At 39.2% G+C, this 25,364-nt stretch overlaps 1 protein-coding gene across 1 annotated transcript; it reads left to right on the forward strand.

The window, feature by feature from the left end:
• Positions 1-25,364, forward strand: LOC310648457 (uncharacterized protein; the record flags this gene model as incomplete). Its single annotated transcript, XM_083376295.1, has 9 exons — positions 1-420; positions 6,445-6,546; positions 14,173-14,334; positions 16,858-16,989; positions 20,938-21,126; positions 22,778-22,861; positions 24,192-24,310; positions 24,497-24,611; positions 25,245-25,364. 9 exons carry the CDS (start codon positions 1-3, stop codon positions 25,362-25,364), a joined length of 1,443 nt encoding a protein of 480 aa, XP_083232421.1.

Raw genomic sequence — 25,364 nt, forward strand, 5'->3', positions numbered from 1 at the left:
ATGTCCGGTAGCACAGCAAGGAAGGTCCAACCATTCACTATTAGCACCAAATTATCTCTACCCAAGTGTGCCCTGGAATTTCCAAGAGACAGCTGTACGGACATTCCTCTTGCTGCTCTGAATAACCATGACTTGCACCAAAACTTCAATGAGTGTGTTTCCCTGTATCTGGCTCAGACGTCTCTGGAGCCAGCAGAAGGAAGATTTAAAAGCAGCGCTAGCCCTATTGAAGAAGTGATTGCCAGTGATGATTGTATCAATAGCAATTCGCTGTCCCGTTCCATTAAGAAGATTACTTTGTCCAATTGGCATGGAAAAGATGGTTTAGGGGAAGGAGGGATATTCAGAGGCCATTCCCACACCAGTGCGGAGAAAAACTACAACAACAACAACTGCAAGGCAGGAAAAGCACAATTCAAGGTAAGTCTTTCGTTTCTCCCCCTCCTATTTTTGCTGTGTTCTGTGCTCTGCACTTAAAATCTCTCTACAATGTCGATTACACCTGGCTTTAGGATCTTTGTGCAAGCCAGTTGTGTGAAAAGGCATCCCAAGTAGCAAAATTAAGGGTGATGGAGATCTGAAGTTCAGCATTCCCCCAGTGGATCTGCTGAGGAAGACAATTTTCTGGAGAATTTGATCACATGGGGGTAAAGTTTATTAGTTCCCATTGCCTGATATTATCAAACATGAACAAAGAATAATGCTTTTTTTTCCTACAGGGGTAAGACATATGTGCTGCTTAAGTTCTACCTGATTTCTAGTCACTATTTATTTAAAGACTTTGCCCTCTGATAGCTTTTATCTGCAAGCAACCGCATCACTCTGAGCTAGACATGGTAGCCTACTTTTAACATAATTTTATTTCCATAGAACTCCTCTCAAAACTAGTAGTAGGACCTTGAGATTTCTGGTTCCATTTTATTATTTTTTCTAGTTCCATTTATTTATTCCATTTCTTATCTCATGTGTTTGTTTATTCTCTTTTTGTGTATGTTTTGTTGTGGAGATAATTTGTGGATGGTGTAATGAGACTGTATTACCTCTGAACGTGGTGGAACAAGTCTAGAAAAAGTTACTCATACAATTAGTAAGAATTTAAATTTCCATCTTCCAGCATTTTTTTAACACAAGATTATGTCATTTCTCCATATGTATTATAAGAAAGTTTCATGCCAAGTAATGCCAGGAAAGGCTTAGAAATAGCTTGTGTTGTAATGGTACTAGGATTTAAATATAAACAGTGGTCCATGTAGAGTAGCCTTTTTTGTTTCTACAAGATTATGAGAGAGACATTTGGAAATCTGAGAAAAGGTCTACTGTTCGGCAAAACGTCTTGTCAGAAAGATGCCTTGGATCACATGAGTTTAACACTTCAGTTGTTTTATAGCCACTTTCCTAAATGAACTGTAAGTATTCATGAGGAAAAAATAATATTGAGGCCAGCTATGTGGTATCATGTGAGGTCAGTTCTGTGAAATTATGAAACATGTTCCAATGGGATAAGTTGAGGCCGTGTCATTCTGTTTTGGTTCTAATAACGAAGACAAGATTTTTTTTTAAAAAAGCTAACGTCGTGTTATCTCCTCAACCCCAAGGAAAGTGCTGCCCAAACTGAACTTGAAATCTTGGCCAAGAATCATTCTGAAAGCCCTGATGTGTTTCTCCGGCATTGAGCCTTATAAGATACAGGATTAGTGCTTCCTATGGGAAGATTGATTTACTCCCAGTTTGTACTGTTACCAGCCGGGGAAGATTGTTCTTGCCAGTTCATTCCTCAGTTGCAGCCTCCACATTCCAAAGTTAAAGAAAGATTGACTCGGTTCTTGTTTTCACATGTGCTCCCGGCTGCTGCTGCTTGTTGGATGGGATCAGATGGTGGGGGAGGGAGCCCTACCTCTGCCATCCAAGTGGAGCAGAACTGCAGGAAGGATGAAATCATCTTTGCGCTGACAGCCTTGTTTGCCTGCAGCTGATGGATTGAGGGAGCTTCACATGTAAATAAGGTGCTTATGTCACCTGCAAGCTTATCTCCCCCAACTCTGGTCTGGGAGAGGCCAAGCGTTCCCAGCTGGGGGAAATAGACAGATATTGACCACTTTGATTGAACGTTTCTGATTACCACAAATCATACATATGGAATTAATAGCTATTAGATGTTTGCAAAAAAAACACCAATCCATAAACGATAGAAATAAAGGATTGTCTTGTCAGGCTTTTACCACACAACAAAGCACACAAGTTTACTCCGTGGCTGAACTGCCCATCATTTACATACTAAAGTGTTCTAGATCTTTTGTATCTTATGCAGACAATATCCTAGGCTTTCCCTTTATTGTACATGGCTTGTTGAACTTCGGTCCCAGGATAGATTATTCCTATTTCAATAAGAATTGAAATGGAAGGGATGCACCTTTCAAAAGTGATTTAGGAAAATGCTATGGACCTCACCCAAGCTGTTGTTTTCAGACATCTTGAGCAATTCTGAAAAAAACAACTCTAGTACAGCCGATGAATCCTATAATTAACCATTGTAACTTTGACGTGATTCCCGAAACAGCAACATACTTTTTCAGGCTTCCATGGAAGAGATACGTGCTCATGCTTCCAATTAGCCTGAGGCATTTCTTCCAAATTATTTTTCAGATGATGGAATAGTTAGTATTTATGTATTTAAGAGTTATACGGTCTTGTGAGAGGGTTTTCAATTTTCCATTTTCTGAGATCCCAGACATGTACTCCAGCATCGAACTCTTTCAGAGGAATATTGGAACAGTGGTTCATATATTTAAATAACATCCCTCATTGATGCTTGTAATCATCAAGGAGGTTGGCTACCATTTGTAAAGTTAAATTGTGCACCAAACTCATGAAGTTCATTGGAAATCTTCAGACTTTAGGACCAAGACTTTCAAGACAATCTCATGAGTGTCTGTAGAAATTGCAATGATGTCAAAGTAATATAAACATGTACATTAGTATGCCATTGTGCAAACAATGCAATTATTTAATTTACATCAGTTGCATCATGATGCATGATGTTGTTACTTGCACCACCATTCTCCAGATGCCCATGGAACTTTAGTTTACCTAATCAACATAGGGAGAAAAGTATTTAAAGACCAAAGCAATTTATTTCACACTACATAAATATAAGACATATTTGCTTAGGTTTGTACTGTTGAAAACCCAAAAGTTATTAACAAAGCAAATGTTTATTTAGGTAGAGCTACCAACTGTGGTTTGCAAAAATCCGGATGCCCCTAGATGGCAGCAGAGAAATATTGAAAACTGTGACCACCAGGTTATAGATAGACCCTAATATAAAAAAGTTTTATACTAAAATTTATATAAAAATTTTAAAACTTCAAAAATGTTACATTTCCAGAAAAAATAGTAATAAACAATACAAAAATATACCTAAACGTTTGAATATTAAAATGTAGCTTCACGTAAGAACTGTTAAGCATAAGGTTTATATATTTTTTGTTCTAATTCCTAGCTTCTATTAAATTGCAGTTGTACCTGAAAGTTGTTAAGCATAAAGTTTATATACATGACATATATACATACATACATAGCTCTAACTCTATCTTCTACTTTTATGAATGTCCTACTTATATATGAGTTCATTTTCATTAAATATTCTATCACAATAGCAATTCCCCATCTTTGTTATGAATCATGCAATTACTGTCCTATTATTTGTTGCTTGCAGATTTGCAATATTGTTAGTTTTTTAATTTTTTTAATGTTTTATTTTAAAGAAACCTATTTATCCCACACTACTAGTCTGAGATACTTAGTCATCTACATGTCTGTTCCATTCTCACGTGTGTGTGTGTGTGTGTTTTGGAATTTAACGGAATCCAAGTTTTTTTAAGTGTTGAGCAAGTGTATGAAAAAGATCATAGGTACAGGGTGGAAGACTTGTGACTCTCCAGATAGTAGTGGATGATCACAGGATATTTCGGTATTGGATATGCTGAGTGGAGCTTATAGGAATTTGGCAATAACAGGAAGGCAACAAGTTTCCAATGTTTAGAATACATACTTGTGGAATAAGGAGTTATTTTTCCCCCACAGATAAAGAGTATGTAATGCTTCATCTAGCATTAAGTCACCATTATTTTAATAAATTTGCTGTTCACATGAGTATTATGAATGTCCTTTATATCTTCACTGCTAATACAAGATAGATAGATGTTGCAGAGAATAAAATGTTCAGAGATATTAGTGTTCTAATTTATCCTGGCTACCTTTGACCATTGATTATTGTGTCTGATTTGTTGATTCTTCTTTTTCCATATCCACATGCTAGTCTTTGTGTAAGAGTGAAGAACTATGTTCAAATTCATTAATTAATTTGTTAATTCAGGCACCCTTGAAAAATGTCTGGCATAAGTAGTATCATAAAATTTTAGATTGGAATTATTTTCTGCTTGTTAGCAAGTATCATTAGGGTTGTATATAATGTAATGATACAGTACAGCAAGCATGACTAGGAGAACCTTTGCACAGCTTCGGTTTGTGCACCAGCCACAACCTTTTCTGGGTCTTGATTCCCTGTGATTAGTTACTCAAGCCCTAGTCATCTCTTAATTGCAATAGCACTTACACTTACACACTGCTTCTCAGTGCTTTACAGTCCTCTCCAGCTGGTTTACAGAGACAGCATATTGCCCTTGACAATCTGGGCCCTCATTTTACTGACCTTGGAAGGATGGAAGGCTGAGTCAACCCTGAGCCAGGGAGAATCAAACTGCCAGTCGACAGCAAAATTAGCCTACAGTATTGCATTCTAAGGGGACGCAGTGGCTCAGTGGGTTAGGATGCTGAGCTTGTCGATCAGAAGGTTGGCAGTTTGGCGGGTCGAATCCCGAGTGCCACGTAACAGAGTGAGCGCCTGTTACTCATCCCAGCTTCTGCCAACCTAGCAGTTCGAAAGCATGTAAAAATGCAAGTAGAAAAATAGGGACCACTATGGTGGGAAGTTAACAGCGTTCCATGTGCCTTTGGCATCTAGTCATGCCGGCCACATGACCACGAAGACGTCCTCGGACAAACGCTGGATCTTCAGCTTTGAAACGGAGATGAGCACCGCCCCCTAGAGTCGGAAATGACTAGCACGCATGTGCGGGGGAACCTTTACCTTTACCTTTACCTTACTGCATTCTAACCACTGCGCCACCATGGCTCATGAACTATACATGGGACTACCCCATGTAGCTTCAGTTGCTTCAAAGTGCAGCAGCGAGAGCAGTCTTTGGGGCCTCTAGAACGGTCTGTATTGCACCTCTGCAATACAGCAGTGGCTACTGATCTGCTTCCAGGTGCAATTCAAGATCTGTGGGTTATGACTTTTAAAGGCCTTAATGGCTACCTGACGAATAGACTGCTAAGACAAGCATGCCCCACTTATGCTGGCAAAGAAGGCCTACTGCAGGTCCTGTCGGTCAAAGAACTCTCAGGAGCCCAAAGAAGAGCCCTCTCTGCTGTAGCAGCCACTTTTTGGAACATCCTACCCTCCAAGGTGAGATCTGCCTCCACCCTCCTATCCTTCCATAAGAATCTGAAGACCTGCTTCTTCTGGTTGGCCTGGGGACCTAAATGGGGATTGCCACACTGAGGCGGCTATTAGACTAACCACAACCTTCCTCCCTGCTTCTCCACCCACCCAACTTTTATTCCCATATCCTATCCTTCCATAAGAATCTGAAGACCTGCTTCTTCTGGTTGGCCTGGAGACCCAAATGGGGATTGCCACACTGAGGCGGCTATTAGACTGACCACAACCCCCCCCTTCCTCCCTGCTTCTCCACCCGCCCATCTTTTATTCCCATATCGCTGTATCATTGTTTTCTTTTTCATTGTTTATTCTATTCTTCCATTACTTCACTACTGTTGTGTTTCATTTCTCCATTTTTACTGTTGTAATCTGCCACGTTAAGATAGGTGGGAAATTAATTTAACAAATAATAAATATGGACTTCCTCTCAATCGTGCTACCTAATGGATGCTGTAGTGCATTATTTGAATGGTGGGCTTACCTTTAAAATGCTATTTAATTAGCTCCGTACATATGTGGATTTTAAAAAATCAGTAATTGAAAAAAAACTTTTTATTGATCATTTCTTATGAAAATGAGTGAAAGAAAAATTTAGGCAATGTATATTTCATCTTATCGTGACTACCTGTGGGCTCGCAACATAGCAACAGTTAATGGGAGGAACCCTTGTTAAAAGGCATGCCTCATTGATAGTCATGGGGATGCAATGTTCATCTTAAAGCATAATCAGGACGAGGATTTGTTAAAACACAGTAAAATTGAAAAGTCTGCATTTTGCCACTGCCATCTTGGCAGCTCAGTGTCTAGCTAGCTACTTGATTATTCTCCAGTGATTTTTCATAATTGGGGCATAATCATCATGCTAATTTTTCCTATAGGTGTTTCTCCGAAAAGAAGTGGAACCAAAGGAAGAAAAACAGAATGTGAACAGCCCCCAGTCTTGTGACAATTCTCTAGTTGGCAGAATTGCTCCTTTTGTGGTAGGTTTCTTTTACATCCTGCCGAGTTTAAGAACACTACTGCATATAGTTGAATCCGGTTGATGATTAGGAGTGAAGCTTGACTCAGAAAACACTGGACTTTGTACATAAAGGATTGAAATTCTTGAACATCAATGTAGATTTTACCCTGTCCTTACCTACAGCAGGTACTTCCACAAATCTGTAATCTAATCCTTGCTACTCTGTTAAGTAACAGGAGATTGCCTAAGTTTGGTGAACATTTCCAGCATCCATAAATTCCATTAGATATTCAAATACTTGTTTATTGACATGATCTATGGATGTTGGCTTGCATGAATTTATTTATATACAGTATAGCTCATTTTTTTGGTTTTTTTTATCCCATTTATATCCCGTCCTTCTCCGAAGACTCAGGGTGGCTTACAATCTAAGAAGCACAAACCAATGTGCTTAGCAATAGCCTTCATTCTATGTATATGCCTGCTTATTAGGGCTTTCGGGGGGGCCCCAAGCGGCATTATTACAAAGTCAGCTTAATTGCCCCCAACAATCTGGGTCCTCATTTTACCTACCTCGGAAGGATGGAAGGCTGAGTCAACCTTGAGCCTGGTGGGACTCAAACCTGCACTAATTGCAGGCAGCTGGTGTTACTTAAGGAGGCATTAGCCCACTGCTCCACCAAGGATTTTGATTGATTTTAGTAGACTCCAGCCTCAGGCTATTTTTCTAATACAAGTCATTAACTTATTAATATAAATTATCAGAATGTTTTGGATTTGGGATCTGAAGAAAGGATAAGCATTGATTGATTTATGATGACTTAGTTTAAATTGATGCTTTTTATAATGCTCCTGAAAAAGACATTTTGTCTCCTATAATGGCTAACATCTTCCTAGATAGCAGTCAATAAATAAATACAGTGTTACTATTTTCATATTTAAAATCTTGTTATAAGTTCTGCTAGGCCTTTGTGAAATCAGTTTTGTGTCTTCATCCATTGAAGTCTTGCCTTTTCACACAAGGTGCTTAAATTATGGAGGGAAAAGTTTACAGCCCATTGAAGAAGTCTGTAAATCATATCCATATCCTCCCAAACTGTAATTAAACCATTCTACCATACCCTTTTTAGTTACTAATTAAAGAAGCTACTAGACAAGATTTGGGGTGTGGTGGGGACTTCTCTGGTTCTTCTATAACTGAAGCTTTGTACCGGAAAAGATAAAGGAAAAAATGCAAGATTCCCATTGTAGCCTAGAAATAAAATCAGGATGTGTATAACTCTCACTGTATCCATATCCTTGTGAATTTTAAGGCTTTTCCCAAGCAGTATAACTTTGTTATCTGAATCAAGTGAGGCTGTCAAGGTGCTAAACCAAAGACAGAGGCACTGTACACAGATAGTTCTTCTCGAGTCTGGCAAACTGGTGTTGAACCTAGTTTAGTTACAGCTGTCATCTTATCTGAACAGAAATAATCTTGCCCTAGTGATTCACACTCTGATAGCATTCTGTTTCTATTAGTAACACACAGTCTATTGTGTGTTGGTCTGCAGGTGGAAAGAACCTGGCAGCATCAACATCACTCAATCAGATGACAAGCTTCTTCCCCTGTGACTTTCTTAAATTCTTTCAGAATCATTATGGCCCTGCATAGTTTCTTTATCTAAAAGTAAAATTGAAGTTTGTTCAAGATTAACTGCAAGTGTGTTCTATTTGCTGTTGTTGAGTGGGAATTGAAAAAGGAATTAATTTGTGATATATTAGGTACAAAAGTGGCAAAAAGGAAAGATCTACACATTCTCACAACAAAGAAAATACAAGCATGCATAATCTGATTGTGAAGACTGCTTCTTAGAATTGGATATACTATGATGTATCAGGTTGTTTGCAAGGTATAGATTCTCAAAATTTTATAAGCCCCTTTAAGTTGCAAAAAGCCATAGCTCTAAAGAGAATCAGAGAGAAAACCACCGTTAAAAAGATAAATAACAGACTCTCATTTAGTCTCTGTGGAACAATTTGATTGTCTTGAGCACTGCTGTGGGTTCATAGGATTTGACATAGTGCAAACCTCATGATTTCCCCTCCTTTCATTAAGACAGAAAGCAACATTAACCTTGGTGTTTATAACGTTTCTTTGCAAGAGTTATTTACAACTTAGTAACTACATTCCATTCTCTGCCTGGCTTATAGCCATCATGGTTCAAGATTTAAAATGCATTGTAAAATGGGCCTTTTCCTTTACTGTACTAAATATTATGCAGCCTAAGTGCAATCTGTATTTATGCATTCTACAGTATTGGTTTAACAAATATGCACCCACACATATACACGGCACTATTTATAAATACTCTTTCTACTTTTTATTTAGAAAAAAAATAAGGTGCCAAATGTACTGGCCAACATACCCTTTTTAGGCTGGCATAAGCTTTCTCTCTGGTTGATATAGATTCACATCTTCCATTACTTCAGCCTCTGCAGAGAGTAGAAAAGAACTCACAGCACCATCTCCTCTTTGGATTGACTCTTCTCAACAACCGACAAACTACCTCCTTAGGTTGCCCGCCATTACTCCCTCTTCCAATTCTACAAGTTCCCTTTTCCAGCAGACTTTTTATTTTCTTAAGCCCTCTTTTCTCTGCCAACTCAGTATCTGCCCCACCCTTCTCCTATGGGAAAAGTCTTTTGGAACACCAAGCTATCTTTCCTTTTGCTTTCCAACCACAAAACAAAAGAGTATCTGTTTGGATGCTTGCACGAATTTGTGACAGGCTTTCAGGAAGGTATGGGCTCATGCGTGCTGATCAAATGAAGAGGTGAAATAAATACAATTGATCTTGAAAAACAGAAGCGGACCACCCACATGCCTTGTACCAAAATGTGCCTCATACAGCTTTTAGGAAATATGGAACTGAACCTCTGATAGTGATAGCCAACTAATAAAGGCACATTTTCCAACCAGTTTTCAGCAGGGGAAAAACCCCTTTAAAACGGTATATAAACCTTCTTTTAGCTTAATGTACCAAGCTGTCTATCTCATCCACCCAAACAGACTCTGTTCTATTAAACTTCAATAATAATAACTTTCAATCAAACACTCTAGTTTTTGACTGCTTCTTCTCCTTTTTTAAAAAAAAAATGTGCCTCCTCGTACTCTATAACAAGTAGCAATGTGGTTTCTTATAAAAGACTTTTTAAAAAACTTGCTTGCTTGATAAATTGCATATATCGTTGTAGAAATGGTTGGATAAAACTAGTTCACCAACTGCCTTTCTGACATCTGAATACAGCATTGTCACATCTCATTTGTGAGCAGGTGTATATAATGATATAATCTAGAAGTTTGTTACAAAACAATACATGATGTCAAGCTATCTGCAGCCAACATAAATGACCAGGGTATTGTCTGTTAGTATTGTCTGTTAGTATTACAGACTGCTAATTCCACGAGGATGTGACAAACAACTTAGTCTGAAGCATAATGGAAAATGTCGGGACACAGTTGCCGCCTCCTGACCCTCTGCTTTCAAAGGCTATGGCCATGACAGTCCCTTTTTTGTGTTCCTGTGCAGAGTGTCCTTCTTGTTCATTTTCAGCCTTCCTCTTTCTTTCCTGCCAGACAGAAACTCATTTCTGGGGGAAATTTCATGGGAGGAAATGAATTAGGTTACTGAGCAAATCATAAGCTTATCTCAGTGGAAAATTGAACAGGACGCACAGCATGGGGAATGACAGCTCAGATTGGCTTTCTATGACTTGTTGCCCTCCAGATGTGTTGGATTGTTCCTCTCATTATTTCAGCCAGTATGGTCAAATGTCACGCTGACGGGGAAGAATGTCAGTCATAGTCCAGCAAGTTTTATTCTATTTCTGAAATTATTAGTTACATGTAGCGATGATCCACAAGGCAAAATGCATATAGAAGCATGCTAAAATATAAAACCATAGTAAATACAATTAAAAATAACTCCAAATCTATAAAACAGATTTAGGAGATATTAAAACATCTCCTAAAAACATACCTGTTTAACATTGCAGAGAATGTAAAGTCCTGAAAAATAAACATATATTTATGAAGTGCTGAATATGAAGTAGAATAACTGGGGCCTTTTAGGGAGGGTATTTCATAAAAGAAGATGACTAATACTAATAACGCTTGTTTCAATCATTCAACACATCTCAATATACAGTGGTAGAGCACAACTTCCAGTTATCACACAAAGTCCTGCCCAATGGTAGGAATATTCAATCATGGAAAAGTAGCTTATAATCAAGGACTCAGTTGCCGATGGCATTTCTTTAATGGTGGCCTTTTGCAATGTGCTGTCAGATTGCCTAAGCCCTAAGCCATTGCATAAAATTAGAAATTTACCACGCAGTGCAGCCTGCTATTCACTGGGAATTAGCTGTGTTCATTTTCTCCTATTCTGATCCAAAACATCTCTATATTATAAAAGGCTTCATGGTGTTAGGCATTATTAAATCTTTATGGAAGAAATGAGAATTCTGTTGTCTGGCCTTAGCTATCCTACGGCTGAAAGGACTGAACAATTCATATATTCTTGGGAGAAATTAACTAAATGTTGCATTGAACAACATAAAATTATTGCCTTTTGTAGCGTAGCTATAGCCACAGGATCACATTTTCTCTATAGAGGAGATATATACTCAGATGTATCATGTTCAGATATTTTATGTGCCATTTGGTGCTCTACACATGTTTTAGATGATAGTTCCTACAATTTACTGCCAGCACTCATGCTTTTAAGGGTGTCTGGAGTTAAAAACAACAACAACAAAAGATTGAGAGGGCACTGAGCTGCCTAGCCCTGTTCCACAGGTATCATGACTATTTCCACCCCAATCACTGACTTATATTTCCTGTGCTGTAGTTGGGGATCCTTTTATGTCTTATTTTACAAAGGTGGTTTTAAGCTTCTTCTTCTGTGCTTTATCTTTTAAGTCCTATTGATCTCTGTGTCCCCAATGGGACTTGAGATATAGTATTTGCAATGTTAGCCCTCCCTAGTATTTTGTTGCTGGATTTTTGGCTGAGTATGGATAGAGGTCACTTTTATAGCTGCCAGTCCCCTAGTTGTCTTGGACCAGGGACAAAACATTGTGTCATTGCAGAGCTCAAGAACAAAGCTTGGAAGCTATTCAGGGCTCCCATTCGATGAGTTACTTAAAATAAGTGTCTTTAGTCAGCCTTTCAGGAGTCTAAAGCTCATTTGTAAAGCAGGCAGGCATGAAGTCATGCTTTTGTTTTAGAAGTTCAGGAGAAATTGCTTTAGTTTCTCTCGGAGCCTGAAGGAGACAAAGCCAGAGCAGGATAGTAGAATTAGAAGAAATTTAACACAAAGTTAAACATAACAGTTTTGGAAAATGTTGCTTATGTAACAATCTAGGCTTGATTCTCATCATTTGCAGTCCTTGGAATGGCTTTTAGAAAAGTGTTCCTGCAGTCATGACCTCAGTCATGATGGTAAATGCTGAGCCGAATGGACAGTCCTTTCCTTATAAACCAGATTCTTGTATTCGGTGGAAATGCAAACACTCTGATGGATTTCAATGAACCAGAGTAATTCAATGAATACTCTGATGCAGACTGCAGTGAGCTTGAAACTGGTCAGGGAGCTTCTATGGACTGCATTCTTATGCCATTATGTAAAGGACAAATACTACAGTGGAACAGAAATTTGCTGGGAAGCAGGATATAAAGCAAATTAATAAACAAGTCAGCTTTCAGGAAGGCAAGGACAGCTTAAAATTTTTGTGTTGAAAATATAATTCTCTAAACTAAATAGTAAAGTATTGGTAAGCTATGAGCACAAATAGTGAGATGGGGGAAGCCTACATTTAATATCAAAATATGTATTGAGTGAACAGTATGCTAGATTCTCCTCAGGTTTCCATAATTTTCAATATTTTTTTAACCCTGGTCACATTTCTAGTTTCAGAATTCAGTTAATTCTTTTGTTTATGCAAACACATACACACACAGAGAGGATTTCAGATGCAAAATGGACATATTTTATAAAACTTTATAAAAATTTAATAAAATCAACAAACATTTGTCAACCCTTGCTTTATAATGTATTGTGTATCAATAAAGATACATTAACTTCTGAGCAATTACAGCTTTATGGTCAGAACTATTATATTGTTATTTCAAGCCAACATAAGCATGAGGATAAAGCAGCATAGCTGTAATATCAGCCATAATTAGCATCTGATGCCATCAAGTAATATTACTCTATTGCGCCTAAAATGGGGATTACCTGATTTGAGCTGCAAGAATTCAGATGAGCACTAGATGGTAGCAAAGAGTTGGTTTTTGCATATCTCTTTGCTACCATCTAATGGCTGCCTCACACAAAACATGAGGGATGGGAATAAAGTGTATTTGGAACACATTTATACAAAGATTCTGTCCCAGTTCAAAAGCAGCTACAGGCCTCTATAATCCTACTACTTCGGCTAAATTGGCAGCTTACCTAATTTATTTCATTTTAGCTCTAGAATAACTCAAACCACATAAAAGCTTGCTTTTTTTTTTCTAAGTATGACATTCCACAGAATTTATGGGTGTTCCATTTCCTCCCTGGAGCAAAACCCTTGTTTTCTGAGCCTCAGCAACCACAGAGGTCTTTTAAAGGGAATATTTACTTGATTCTATTGTGAAATTGTCAAGATTTTGTCTATTTTCCTTTCTCTTTCTAATGGACCAGGTACCTGGAAAATACCCAGCTTTTTTTTTCTTCACTTTTTTTCCTTTTTTTGTGTAATGGAGAAATGAGATTTTTGTTATTCCCAAGGCAAACAAAAAGTCCCCTTAGAATGAGTTCTTGTTCAAGTTACCTAAAAATTAAGAATTTTCTTTAGAATTTGCAGACTATTCTTGTGTCTGACAACTGCAATAAGAGACATTAGGAAAAGCTGCAAATGTTATGACTAGATACGCTGCCTCTGCAGCAATCAAGAGAGATTTTTCTTATAAGAGGAATGGTAGCTTCACTTCGTTACAAATTCTTACATATTTGCAAGTAAGGAAAAGTATAGATATATACTAAAGACCTAGGGTGGCAAGGAGGACTACCAATTTAATTATTGGGGTGGAAATGAGAGTTTGTTGTAATTCTTCATGAACAGGCAGTAATTTAAATGGGCCTTTGATTGAATGACTTTGGGGTTTGGAGTTTCTGCTGATTAGTTGGAGGAAGCACTGATTGGTTCATTGCCAACTCAACACCTTCTCAATGTGCCGAAGTCAGCAGGAGTAAAGATGATTGACAGTTTTGGAGGGATTGGGTAAAGAAATTAGTGCCATGTGAAGTGCCTTCAAGTCTCTCACACACCATACTGTTGTTGGATCGGCTGTACGTTTGAAGGAATGGAACAAACTCCAAGACTTTTCAAGCATGTAGTAAAGAAGACTTAACACAAAACTGAGTATCTTTTCAGCAATGCATAGTTTTAGGGAGGGGCAATTAAAGCTCAGCATTGCCGTTTCGTATCCAAACCAGTGTTGGTTTTTGAACCAAAGGTCAGTTAAGTCATAGTTACTTCTCTTCTATCTGATTCCGGCCAAATCCAAGAAAGCTAACTTTCTCACTCTGTCTCTCTCTCTCTCTGTCTTTTCTAGACTGCAAGCTCTGCTGCAGCATCTCCTTGGAAAGAGAGCATCAAAAACACCAAACCAGGCACAGTAGTGGAGCTGAAGCCCTGCGCAGAAAACAGCACAGGAGTGGCAGACCTATCCAAGTGGAGCCTTCTCCTAGCCCAGTTCAACTGTGACATGGTGCAGGTAAAGAAAGGAAATTGGCAAAGGAGGAGATTGGCTTTGCTGTCACCACAAAAGAGGACAATAAAAGGCTGTCTTCTGCTCTTCTTTTCAAAACTGCAGTAGAAAGGAAGAGAGCGCAGTGTTTTGCTGCCAAAAGACTTTCCTTTATTAGAGTGAGAGGACGTGCAGATGGAAAGAAGCAAGGTTCTTTGGCTAGCGGGAGGGAAGCTGTTGCTATGGCATGAGGTCATCCTTGGCAGCCTCTCTTTAAGGCAAAGGACAGAGGACAGTAGGTCAGTCCACAGAAATGTTGAATTTTTTCCCCCGTTTTTTTTTTAAGGAAAGGGCATGACATAGATGTCTCACTTTTGTGCAGGGAGGGCAGTTAAATATGTTGGTATAAGCTGCAAACTTAGAATGGGTTGTGGACATGTGCCTTCAAATAAAACAGTGAAATAATGATGGTTTTTAGAAGGTTCTGAAAGTCTTCAATATTGACTCCAGTAAGGAAAGTCAATGGTTTACTGTCATCATTTACTATCATTTCATTGGCCGTGAAAGAAATTGCTCAATTACTTTCTGCTGATACTTTAGCAACAGTTGGGTGACACAAACACAAAAGATGCAATGTGTCTCACCTGTTCTGGGAAGCTGCTAATGCTTGGGTGTAGGCTGTCCAAAGCAGAAGCTCAGGTTGTGCCAATTTCCTTGACTGCCTCCTTTGCAGATTTTGTTAATCCCAGTGGTTCTTGGTTTATGAAGCACAAAGCAAGAATGTGGATATTGTGTGCATATCAAAGTGAATAATGTAGCTATGAGTTTAATAACTAATACTGATAGATTTAGCAATCCTTAGTGAAGATGAAAAGCTGCTGGAATAATGAATATTTTATTCCTTGAAGCATCTAAATGCATGTCTCAACTTTTAGGGCAGGTCTGTGTGTAAGTGAGAAAGATGGAATGACTGGGTTTCACATAGCAACAGTAATTGGGCTAATGTCAGGTGCAAATAACCAGAAGCATTCATTGAGTTCAAAGCACAGGAGAGTTTATTACTGCTACCTAAACAAAAGAATCTAGTCAACTAATGGTCAGAGCTAAACTGGCCCTTGATAAGGGTCAATGGAATTCACTGGAGGCTGGACTTGGCTCTCTTCTGGCAACGCAATGACTCCAAACTAATGACATGTTTAACTCCACCTTGCAGCTCAGCCTGCTCTTCTCCTACAGCTTATTCATTTCATCAGGCCATGATTTGTCTGTTGAATAACTCACAAAGTGTGAATGGGTTCACACTTCATTACACCTACATCTATGAACCTAGTCAGTGGATGTGTGTTTCCCTATCTAGCCCCTCCAGAGAAAAGAAGATGCATGCATGTGTTGTAAAGAGGAACTTATCTTCCTCCAAGTTAGATTGTGTAATTATCCAGCTAGTCTGCATTCTGTGATCAGGCAGCATTTTTCTCTAGTGCTTGCAATTAGATTATTTATTAGAGTTGGTAGGATTTATACTGGGGGTCTTCTGCTACAGAACAATATTGCTTTTCTAAAGGACTTTCAGTACCAGAAGGCATTACTCAGATTACCTGCATGCTTGTCCAACAGAGGGCTCTCTTACGCCTCATCCTGTAATCCAGTGTTTCTCAACCTCGGCAACTTTAAGACATGTTGTAGTTCCATGCTGGTTGAAGAATTCTGGGAATTAATGTCCACATATCTTAACTTTGCAACGCCCCTGTAAATCTATGGTTTTCTGCAGTCCACTTATAGTTATTTACATTGTCTTAGAAAGTTCATTTATTTAAGAAAATGTATATGGCTGCCTAGGTCATTCTCAGTGACTCTGGGTAGCTTACAAAGATAAAAAATCTAATGTAAAACAATAAAAAGCAGTAATCCCTCACCTCCTGATGTTAATCAAATAAGCTACTTGATGGGCTCCATCCCATTCTGGGTTCCCCAGGCCCACTGACAAAACCAGGTCTTCAGGACCTTCCAAAGAGGGTCAAAGTGGAGGGAAAATCTTATTTCTGTGGGGATGATGTTCTTGGTCCCACTAGATGTAACTCCTTAGGAAAGGGGTCCCATATCATTCCTTGCTTCCCTACTCTGGTAGGTCAGGTAGATGTAACTAGGAGAAGATGGTCCTTCAAATAAGCTGGTCCCAAGCCAGGTAAGTCTTTAAAGATGACAACCAGCACTATGAATTGGGCCCAGAAGCAAATCAACAACCATTGCAGCTCCTGGAGGAAGGATGATATATTTGCACACCTAAGCCACGTGATCCACTGCATTTATGTTTTGCTGGAAGCCTCACTGCAACAGTATAGTTCTGTAACATCTACTGGAATAAATACCATAAGTATGTAATCCTGTTTGAGTTATTTATTGCTGTACTAGAAGAGGTCTTATTCATAGTGCCCTATATCCTTTCTCTTTTCCTCACACAAGAGCTGACTTTTGAACTTCCTGAACGAAAGTATAGCAAAGTAAGCAAACCAGCTATACTTTTCCCACCTGCATATTTTTCCTCCCTTTCAGGCTGAAAAATGGATGCGTGGAAAACTCCATGACCTGAAGGATGGTTGCAGATTTCAGGAACGGGAGCAGATAACTCAGATATTACAGAGAGATATGAAGGATTTTGAGAATACCATCATCAAACTGAACCAGGTAAAATGTGGTCTGGGGGCTGCTTGCTCTTTCTTTAGACTCTTACTTTATATCTTGGAGACAAAATCTGTACCAAGTGGAAGATCAAACAGATTCCTGACAAATCTAGCAGACAACTTTCTCTCCCAAAAAGTAGAGAAGGGAACTAGGGGATTAGCCATATTGGATTTAATTCTCACTAGCAGAGATGAAATGATAGAAAGTGTCGAAGCCACAGGAACCTTGGGGGGAAGTGATCATGCAATATTGGAATTCAACATTCTGGAAACACAAGCAATAGAACACAGCCAAACTAGAGTCTTGGACTTTAAAAGAGCTAATTTCAATAAACTTAGAGAGACCTTGGGAAGAATTCCATGGATGAGAATCCTAAAGGGGAAAACATCTCAAGAAGCTTGGGAAATTTTGAAAAGTGAGATAATAAAGGCCCAGTCTAGCACAATACCAACAAAGAAGAAAAACAACAGCTCTCAAAAGAAACCAGCATGGCTGCATAAAGAACTCTCTGATAAATTGAAAGATAAAAAGGACAAGTATAAGAAGTGGAAAGAGGGGCACATAACTAAGGCAGAATATCAGCAAATAGCCCGTGCCTGCAAAGATGAAGTGAGGAAAGCTAAGGCTCAAAATGAACTAAGGCTTGCGACCAAAGTCAAAAATAACAAAAAAAGCTTATTTCAACATATAAAAAACAAGAAAAAAGTTAAGGAAATGATTGGTCCATTAGTGGGGGAAAGTGGCAAGAAGGTGACAAACAATAGGGAGAAAGCAGAACTATTTAACTCGTTTTTTGCATCTGTCTTTACACAAAGGGAAAAAACAGTGCAACCTACCAAAACCAGTGCCATAAAAAGCAGAATAGAAATGCAAGTTAAGATAGGCAAAAAAAAAATGGTAAGTGAACACCTGTCCAGCCTAGACGAGTTCAAATCACCAGGACCAGATGGATTACACCCCAAAGTTCTCAAGGAACTGGCAGACGTGATCTCAGAACCACTGAGCTATATTTTTCAGAGATCCTGGAGCACTGGGGAACTACCAGAGGACTGGAAGAGAGCTGATGTAGTTCCCATATTCAAAAAAGGGAAAAAAAATAGATCCAGGAAATTACAGACCTATCAGCCTGACCTCAATACCTGGGAAGATTCTGGAAAAGATAATCAAACAACAAATCAGCGAACACCTTGATGCAAACAAAGTCATCACTAAAAGTCAACATGGGTTTGTCAAAAACAGATCATGCCAGACAAATCTTATTACATTCTTTGACCAAGTGACAAAATTAGTGGACCAGAGGAATGCTGTGGATATAATTTACTTGGACTTCAGTGGCATTTGATAAAGTAGATCACAACCTACTACTTGATAAGATAGAAAAATGTTGGTTAGATAGCATCACCACCAGATGGATTCGTAGCTGGCTGACAGGCCGTACTCAGCGTGTGGTCCTCAATGGAACTGCATCTACATGGAGGGAAGTGTGTAGTGGGGTGCCCCAGGGCTCTGTTCTGGGCCCAGTGCTCTTCAACATCTTCATCAACGATTTGGATGAGGGGATAGATGGGGAACTCATCAAATTTGCAGACGACACCAAGCTGGCAGGAATAGCCAATACTCCAGAAGATAGGCTTAAAATACAGGAGGATCTGGACAGACTCGAACACTGGGCACTATCTAACAAAATGAAATTCAATGGTGAAAAAAGTAAGGTTCTACATTTAGGCAGGAAAAATCAAATGCACAGGTATAGTATAGGTGGTACTTTGCTCAGTAGTAGTAACTGTGAGAGGGATCTCGGAGTCCTAGTAGACTTCAATATGATCCAGCAGTGTGCTGCAGCTGCCAAAAAAGCCAACACAGTGCTAGGCTGCATTAACAGAGGAATAGAATCAAGATCACATGAAGTACTAATACCACTTTACAATGCCTTGGTAAGGCCACACCTGGAATACTGCATCCAGTTTTGGTCACCACGATGTAAAAAAGATGTCGAGACTCTAGAAAGGGTACAGAGAAGGGCAACAAAGATGATTGGGGGACTGGAGGCTAAAACATATAGGGAACAGTTGCTGGAATTTGGTATGTCTAGTTTGATGAAGAGAAGGGTAAGGGGTGACATGATAGCAGTGTTCCAATATCTCAGGAGCTGCCACAAAGAAGAGGGAGTCAAGCTATTCTCCAAAGCACCTGAAAGCAGGACAAGAAGCAACGGATGGAAACTAATCAAGGAGAGAAGCAACCTAGAACTAAGGAGAAACTTCCTGACAGTTAGAACAATTAACCAGTGGAACAACCTGCCTCCAGAAGTGGTGAATGCTCCAACACTGGAAGTTTTTAAGAGGAGACTGGACAGCCATTTGCCTGAAATGGTATAGGGTTTCCTGCCTGAGCAGGGGGTTGGACTAGATGACCTCCAAAGTCCGTTCCAACTTACTTATTATTATTATATCTGCATGAAAAAAGACACCTGAATCCAATTCTTCAGTAGCTCAGAATGGTTTAAACCTCCTCTTATCTACAAGATGGGCGGGGGGGGGGGAAATACTAGTTTTTTTTTTAAAAAAGGGACCTTTTTCGTGTTTTTTTTTCCAAAAAAAGAAACAAAGTGTGTATTCTTGTACTTCAGTGTAGTGTGTTAATAGACATAAGAATAAATATTGCATAATCACATTCAAAAATAAAACTATCACATTTTGTTACAAGTAAAGCTAGTGCAGATGTTCGTGAGATAGTGGGCTGTTGGAAATGCGCCAGTCTCTACTTAAAGGCCAACTTTTTCTCCCTCTGCGGAATTTTCCACCAAATACCTCCCAGCTAAGTAAAAAATAAAGTCCCGGAAGAAAGCAACAGCAAACTCTGCTACTGTATTGTTGCCAAGAAAACAACATGGATAGGTCCATGAAATCACCAAGTCAAGCTCATTTTGAAGTTTTTTTTAATACTTAATTGTTTCCTTCTTACCTATTCTACGGTTAATTTAAAATCAGATGAAGATAAATTTTATAGAAGTTTCTATTAAAGCAGATTTTCTTCTGGATAAGAAAAGTAGTGTGAACAAACAGGCTTCTCTTTACTTTCTCATCCGTACTTTGTCAGGACTTTTTCTGTGCCATTTTCTTAGGAACAACGCCAGGTTTGCCATGTAGGATCTTGGCTATCCACAAACCAAACTCCTTCCTACTGAGTTCCTTCCTCTGCATGCTACCTTAATATTCCAGGAATTGGAAGTTTCTTTTCGTGTAATAGAGAGTTTCTTTAGTTGTCACTCTTTTATACACTATTCAGTTCTTTCCTGATTGGTTCAACATCTATAGCATGGGTCTTCAAACTCGGCCCTTTTATGACTCATGGACTTCAACTCCCAGAATTCCTCAGCCAGGCACTCTGGCTGAGGAATTCTGGAAATTGAAGTCCATGAGTCATAAAAGGGCCGAGTTTGAAGACCCATGATCTATAGGATTCAACTGAGACTTAGTATCCACATTAAACTAATTTTTTAGGTCTATTAAGATACCTAGTGTCCATACAGTCCTTTTTGTAATACCTTCCCATTGCCCCCAAATTAGTAGATTTTAATCTTCAATGTGTGAGAAGTTTGTCATCTGCTACATTCTATTAACGACATACTTTGGTAACTGACAGTTGACTTCTTACAGAGCTTAGTTAGTCATAATCATAATCATAATAGTAAAGTTGGAAGGGGCCTTGGAGGTCATCTAGTCCAACCCCCTGCTCAGGCAGGAAACCCTATACCATTTCAGACAAATGGTTGTCAGACTTTAAAAAAAAAGGACAGTCAAACTGGGCAAAATAGAATATGCTGTGGAAATTTTATATTTTGGTTGCTACCTCATTTTCTACACTTTTTCATTGGATAAACGCATTTGCAAGACAAGATGGTCGCAGATGCAACTTAGTTACTATATTTCTTTCCCATCTTCCCCACAGATGGGTGAGCAGCTGATGATCCAATCAAAATCCAGCACAGAGATAGAGAGACGACTACAGACCCTGCAAGAACAATGGCAACTGCTGAAGCACATGGCAGCCAACCAGACTAAAACAGTAGCCGGATTCAAGAGCCTACAGGAGTTCAACCAGAAAGCTGAACAACTAGAAGCCTGGATCAGGCAAAAGGTAATTTACTGAGGATAAATAGGACCAAGACCAGAAAATGAGTCCCATACATTTTCTTTTCAGAGATGTGAATTCTGTTCTGGTGGCTAAAATATGAGCTGTTAATTTTTCTTCTGCATCTTTATTAGTGTTAGTGATGACTTACAAAGCCCTACATAGCATGGGTCTGGATTACCTACGGCAACACCTGCGGCCGGCGTCAACTTCCCTCCGTCCAGTGCGCTCCCACAGAGAGGGCCTCCTCAGGGTGCTTCCGATCAAAGAATGCCGACTGGTGGCCCCTAGGGGGAGGGCGTTCTCTGTGGGTGCGCCAGACCTATGGAACCGCTTGCCGGTTGAGCTCCGGACGGCCCCTGACCTTCGCTCCTTCCGGCGCGATCTCAAAACCTTCCTTTTTGAACAAGCTGGCCTGGCCTGATGGGATGGGGTTGGGTTTTATAAATCGGTTTTAACTTTTTAATGTGTACTAATTTATTTACGGGCATTGCTGTTTAATTACTTTTTAATTTTTGTATCCTGTTTTTTATTATGTATTGCCCTGTTCACCGCCCTGAGTCCTTCAGGAGAAGGGCGGTATACAAATTAAATTAATAAATAATAAATAAATAAATTATTCTCTGTGATGGAAGCCGGCAACTTTTTTGAGTTAGGGACCTCACTGGATGTGTCTGGTGATAATCTCTCTGGAGTGGGCAGCACTGAAAGTGTCTTTTTAAATTTTATTTTGTGGGTAGTTAGAACTGAAGTAGTTGCTCAAGCCTAACAGAAGCCTAAATACCCACTTTGCCCCTTAAGATCCTCCTAGAAGGCCAAACAGAGTCTTTTGGGGACGAGAAACCCTAGCTAAGAAAAAAAAAGACTCCTGCTTACTCTGGGAGACGTCTCCAGAAATTGCAGATACAGAGCGAAGGGCTATTCAGTCTCGGTCTATGAGTTTATTGGTTCAAATATTTAAGGGACTTCAGGTTTGTCACATTTAAGAGCTGCACTCTGACTTCTTTTTTAAGTGGATAAATTTTCCTCAATAACCTAACATGGCACTGAGAGAATATTTCTTCCTCTCTCCCCCACCCTCGTTTTTATTTTCTTCCTCAAGCTAGTGCTACTCAGATATGGTGGATTTCAGTTGCAGTAATAAACCTGAATTTCATTTTTAACTGTTACCTTTAACTAAACTGTTTTTAAGGTTTTATATGAAGGAAAGGTTTTGGCCAATTTTATTGAAAAGCTCAAAAGAGAAAGAAGCCAGAAGTACCTTATGATGGGGCAAAGTTTATCTTCAGTGCCCTTCAATCTTCAAGGTGTTTTTTTATTTTTGCTTTGAATTCTATTTTAACTTCAGTGTCTGTAACCTCTATCTTTCACTTGTATTCCATTTCTTGACATGCATTTAAAACTTTCTAGAATTTCTTTCCTGAACTTGAAGAGAAGGAAGAAAATCTTACCCCATCATAAATATTGGCAACCTTATTTAATTTTGCACAATTTACACAGATCTTGATATTCAAGTTTCTCTGGTATGCACATTTTCAAACACAATTCCTGTGTGTATTTCTGAAGAAATATTTCTAACTTTTAAAATTTCTTGCAAATATTATGGTCCCTGTGTTTTCCAGAATCACTCATATTTTAAACATCTTTTCCTCACTAGGAAGAGAAGCCTTTGCTAGCTATTTTACTGCAAGAGAAGGCAGATAAGGTACAAATTACCCGGCAGATCCTTGACTTAAAGCAGGTAACCTTCCTGGCATTCCTCATAGGAATTTGTGTTGTGAATGGCATTTTAAGGATGTTTCTGCTTCAGTTTTACTGTCTATATTTAATGCATTTGCAAAAAGATATGTCTTAGAAGAGTTCTGCAGATCTCCCTTGGAGCAGGACTCAGACTGAGCAAATCCTCTTGAGGGGCCCAAGGCATTGTTTTGCAGGGTTAGCTGGGAAGAGTTTCATTCCCAAGAAAATGGAGTTCTTTTGACTGCAAACTTTGCCACTGGTTTATTAGATTCCTGCCCTTTGTAAAGGCTTAAGAGGTGATGTGATTGAATCTGTCCAGTAATGTCAATTTCCATGAGGGAAGGAGTGGTTCTTTTATCCTTGAAGCAAGTGGTGGTGTGTCATTGCTTGACCCAAGAACCCTGGATAATTTTTTGTCCAATGCCCAACTTGCCTTTTTTTTAGGAAAAGTTGTTGAGAAAATGGTTTGGGCTGTGGCTTCAGTAGGCTGCAGAGAAGGGTTATCTGGGCCTTTTTCAGTTGGGTTTCAGACACGAGCATAATACTTAGACAACATTGGTTGCACTTGTTCATGACCTCTGGTAGAGTCAGGCAGTGGTGACTCTGGTTCTCCATGACCTTTGAGTAGTTTTCACGATCATTGATTATGGTATCCCTTTGAGCCACCTATGGAAGCTAGGGTTGTGGTTTTTTCTCCTTTCTGGGCAGTTCCAGTTACTGTTGGCTGAAGAATTTAGGCCTGAGGTTCCTCACTGACATGGTGTCTCAAGGTTCAATACTTTCAACTCCTGTCCTAAAATCTACATAGGGTTATTAGTTGATACCCAGTTGTACATCTTGACCATAGGCTGCCCCAGCGATGTTGCCAATATCTTGTGCTAAAGTCTGGAGGCTGTGAGCATTCAGATGGGGATGAATAGAATAGACTCATGCTCCATCTAAGGAAGAATGAGTGGATGCGGGTGTTTGGGCTTTTGATCCTGGAAATTTTCCATCTTTAGTCCCCGATGGAGTAGCACCATTCAGGACTGGTATGCAATATGGGAATTTTCTGGATGCACAACTCCTGCTAGAAGAGCAGCTGGTGGCCAGGAAGATGTTTACACATACTGTACTTATCTGTTCCTGGACTAGTAGGTTCTTCAGACTTTCAATGAATGCAAATAGTAACAGCATACTTCAATATGCACACATAACATGGCTATTCTCTGCACTGTACTAGTTGCCAGTTTAATTTCTAATGGCACAAAGGGAGATATATTTTAATGAAAATTAAGTTTACATTACTTTATTGTCTCCTCTCTTCTGCTTTTCCCCTACACTCAACCTAGGAGGAGCTGCAATTCCAAGCTGTGCATGAGGAATTGAATAGTCTGGCTCAGAAGCTTGAGAAACAAGGGAAGAGTGAAAGCAGAAGTATCATGGCACGACGCAAGCACCTCAATAAAATGTAAGCCCAGGCAGTAGCTGGTAGACAGAATGTACTGATTCAGAGACAATATTAGGACTAGCTAGAGTGTCATCTGATGGCATTTCTCTTAAGTTTCCATGTTTGATATCTTTCTATTAAAATTCAATAATCAAGGCAGCTTATTCAGAGCTAAACCGTTTACCTGTCATCCTTCTGTCCTTTCAGGTGGCTTCAGCTCCAGAGGACATTAAAGGAGCATCATGAAACCCTGCAACAGGCACTAGAAGCAGCTTCTTTCCTCCAGCAAGCAGATGTGCTCCTTTCAATCATTCATGCAAAGGTACTAAGGGCTGAGATTACATTCCAGGCAACTACACCATAAAAATGGATCTGGGTCATTGAATTACCTAGAAGCATGTATTTGGTTCAGCAGGATGCATCACATTTACCCAAGCCCTCAGTTGTTTGCAGTTAAATCCAGACTTGCTATATCCAGCAAGCTGATTGCGGCAAGATTGGATAGTCAATCCTGTACCCAAGAAGGAATACTGCTTCCTTCCCTGCAATATTTGATGGTATACAGTTCTAAGTATAATATCTTACTTTATAAAGGATAGTGTAATAAGGAATGGTTTGATGCTGTAATATTGCCTTCCTTAACAGATGTACTGTATTTCAGCTCCTAATAAGGTTGGGTAAAGGTGCTGTGCAATTTCTAACTGTACATTATGAAGATTGATAATTGATGTTATTCACCCAGTTAGATTTGGAAATTGTCCTGAAGCTCAGAAATCTTGGCTTGGAACATACAAAAATTCAGATTTTAAAAATTTAAATTATTTTTTAAGGTTATTGGTTTTTATTAAGTAATTAATAGATATTCTAAGCCTGGGTTCATATATTTTGAGAAGTGGATAGTGGATACCCCCAAAACGAGAATTAGTTTGCTAGCTGTGTATCTTTTCTGTTGCAGTTGAGGCATTTTTATGGAGAAAGAAAACAGAATGAATTTGAGTCGAATCCAGACATGGATATCCGAGATATTGCCAGTCAGGTAATGGTAAGTAATGGAATTATTATCTGGAATACTTAA

This window comes from Vipera ursinii (assembly GCF_947247035.1).
Source record: "Vipera ursinii genome assembly, chromosome: 1".
NCBI classification, from domain to species: Eukaryota; Metazoa; Chordata; class Lepidosauria; order Squamata; family Viperidae; genus Vipera; species Vipera ursinii.